A 734-nucleotide genomic window follows, 5' to 3' on the forward strand; every position below is an offset into this window, starting at 1 on the left:
CAAAGGTATGCAGGCTACTCAAATCCTTATATGGTCTGAAACAGGCTTCTAGACAGTGGAACCTGAAATTGACACAAGCTTTAACAGATTCTGGTTTCACACAGAGCAAGAATGATTATTCTCTTTTCACAAAAACAGCTAATAACAAGCTAGTATTGGTTCTTGTTTATGTGGACGACTTGCTTGTTACAGGGTCTGATCTACAAGAAATCAATAGAGCTAAGCTTGAGTTGCATAAAAACTTCAAAATGAAGGACCTAGGAGAACTGAGGTATTTTCTGGGAATTGAAATTGCAAGGTCAAGTGAGGGAATCCTCATATCACAAAGGAAGTATGCTCTGGAAATGATCTCAGAGACTGGATTGAGTGGTTCAAAGCCTAAGTGGACACCAATGGAGCAAAACATGAAACTAACTAGTAGTGAGTATGATCTTAAATTCTCTGAAAAATCTGAGGATGTTCTTTTGGAGGACAGGAGTGTCTATCAGAGATTGGTGGGAAAACTCTTGTATCTTACAGTCACAAGGCCTGATATATCATATGCTGTTCAGTCCTTAAGTCAGTTTATGCATGCTCCTAAACGGTCTCATTATGAAGCTGCTTTGCATGTGGTAAAGTATATCAAGAGTCAGCCTGGGCTTGGTCTTTTAATGTCTAGTAGAGGGGATGAGAAGGTAGAAGCATATTGTGACTCTGACTGGGCTTCTTGTCCTATGTCTAGAAAGTCTGTCTCT

At 39.8% G+C, this 734-nt stretch overlaps 1 protein-coding gene across 1 annotated transcript; it reads left to right on the forward strand.

Moving 5' to 3' along the window:
* Positions 1-44: 44 nt before the first annotated feature.
* Positions 45-724, forward strand: LOC125850466 (uncharacterized mitochondrial protein AtMg00810-like; the record flags this gene model as incomplete). The annotated part of the gene is made up of 1 exon (XM_049530313.1): positions 45-724. A coding segment is annotated over one exon (680 nt), but the record flags the coding sequence as incomplete, so codon positions are not given.
* Positions 725-734: the final 10 nt, after the last annotated feature.

The sequence above is a fragment of the Solanum stenotomum genome, unplaced genomic scaffold (genome assembly GCF_019186545.1).
Source record: "Solanum stenotomum isolate F172 unplaced genomic scaffold, ASM1918654v1 scaffold17363, whole genome shotgun sequence".
Taxonomy (NCBI): domain Eukaryota; kingdom Viridiplantae; phylum Streptophyta; class Magnoliopsida; order Solanales; family Solanaceae; genus Solanum; species Solanum stenotomum.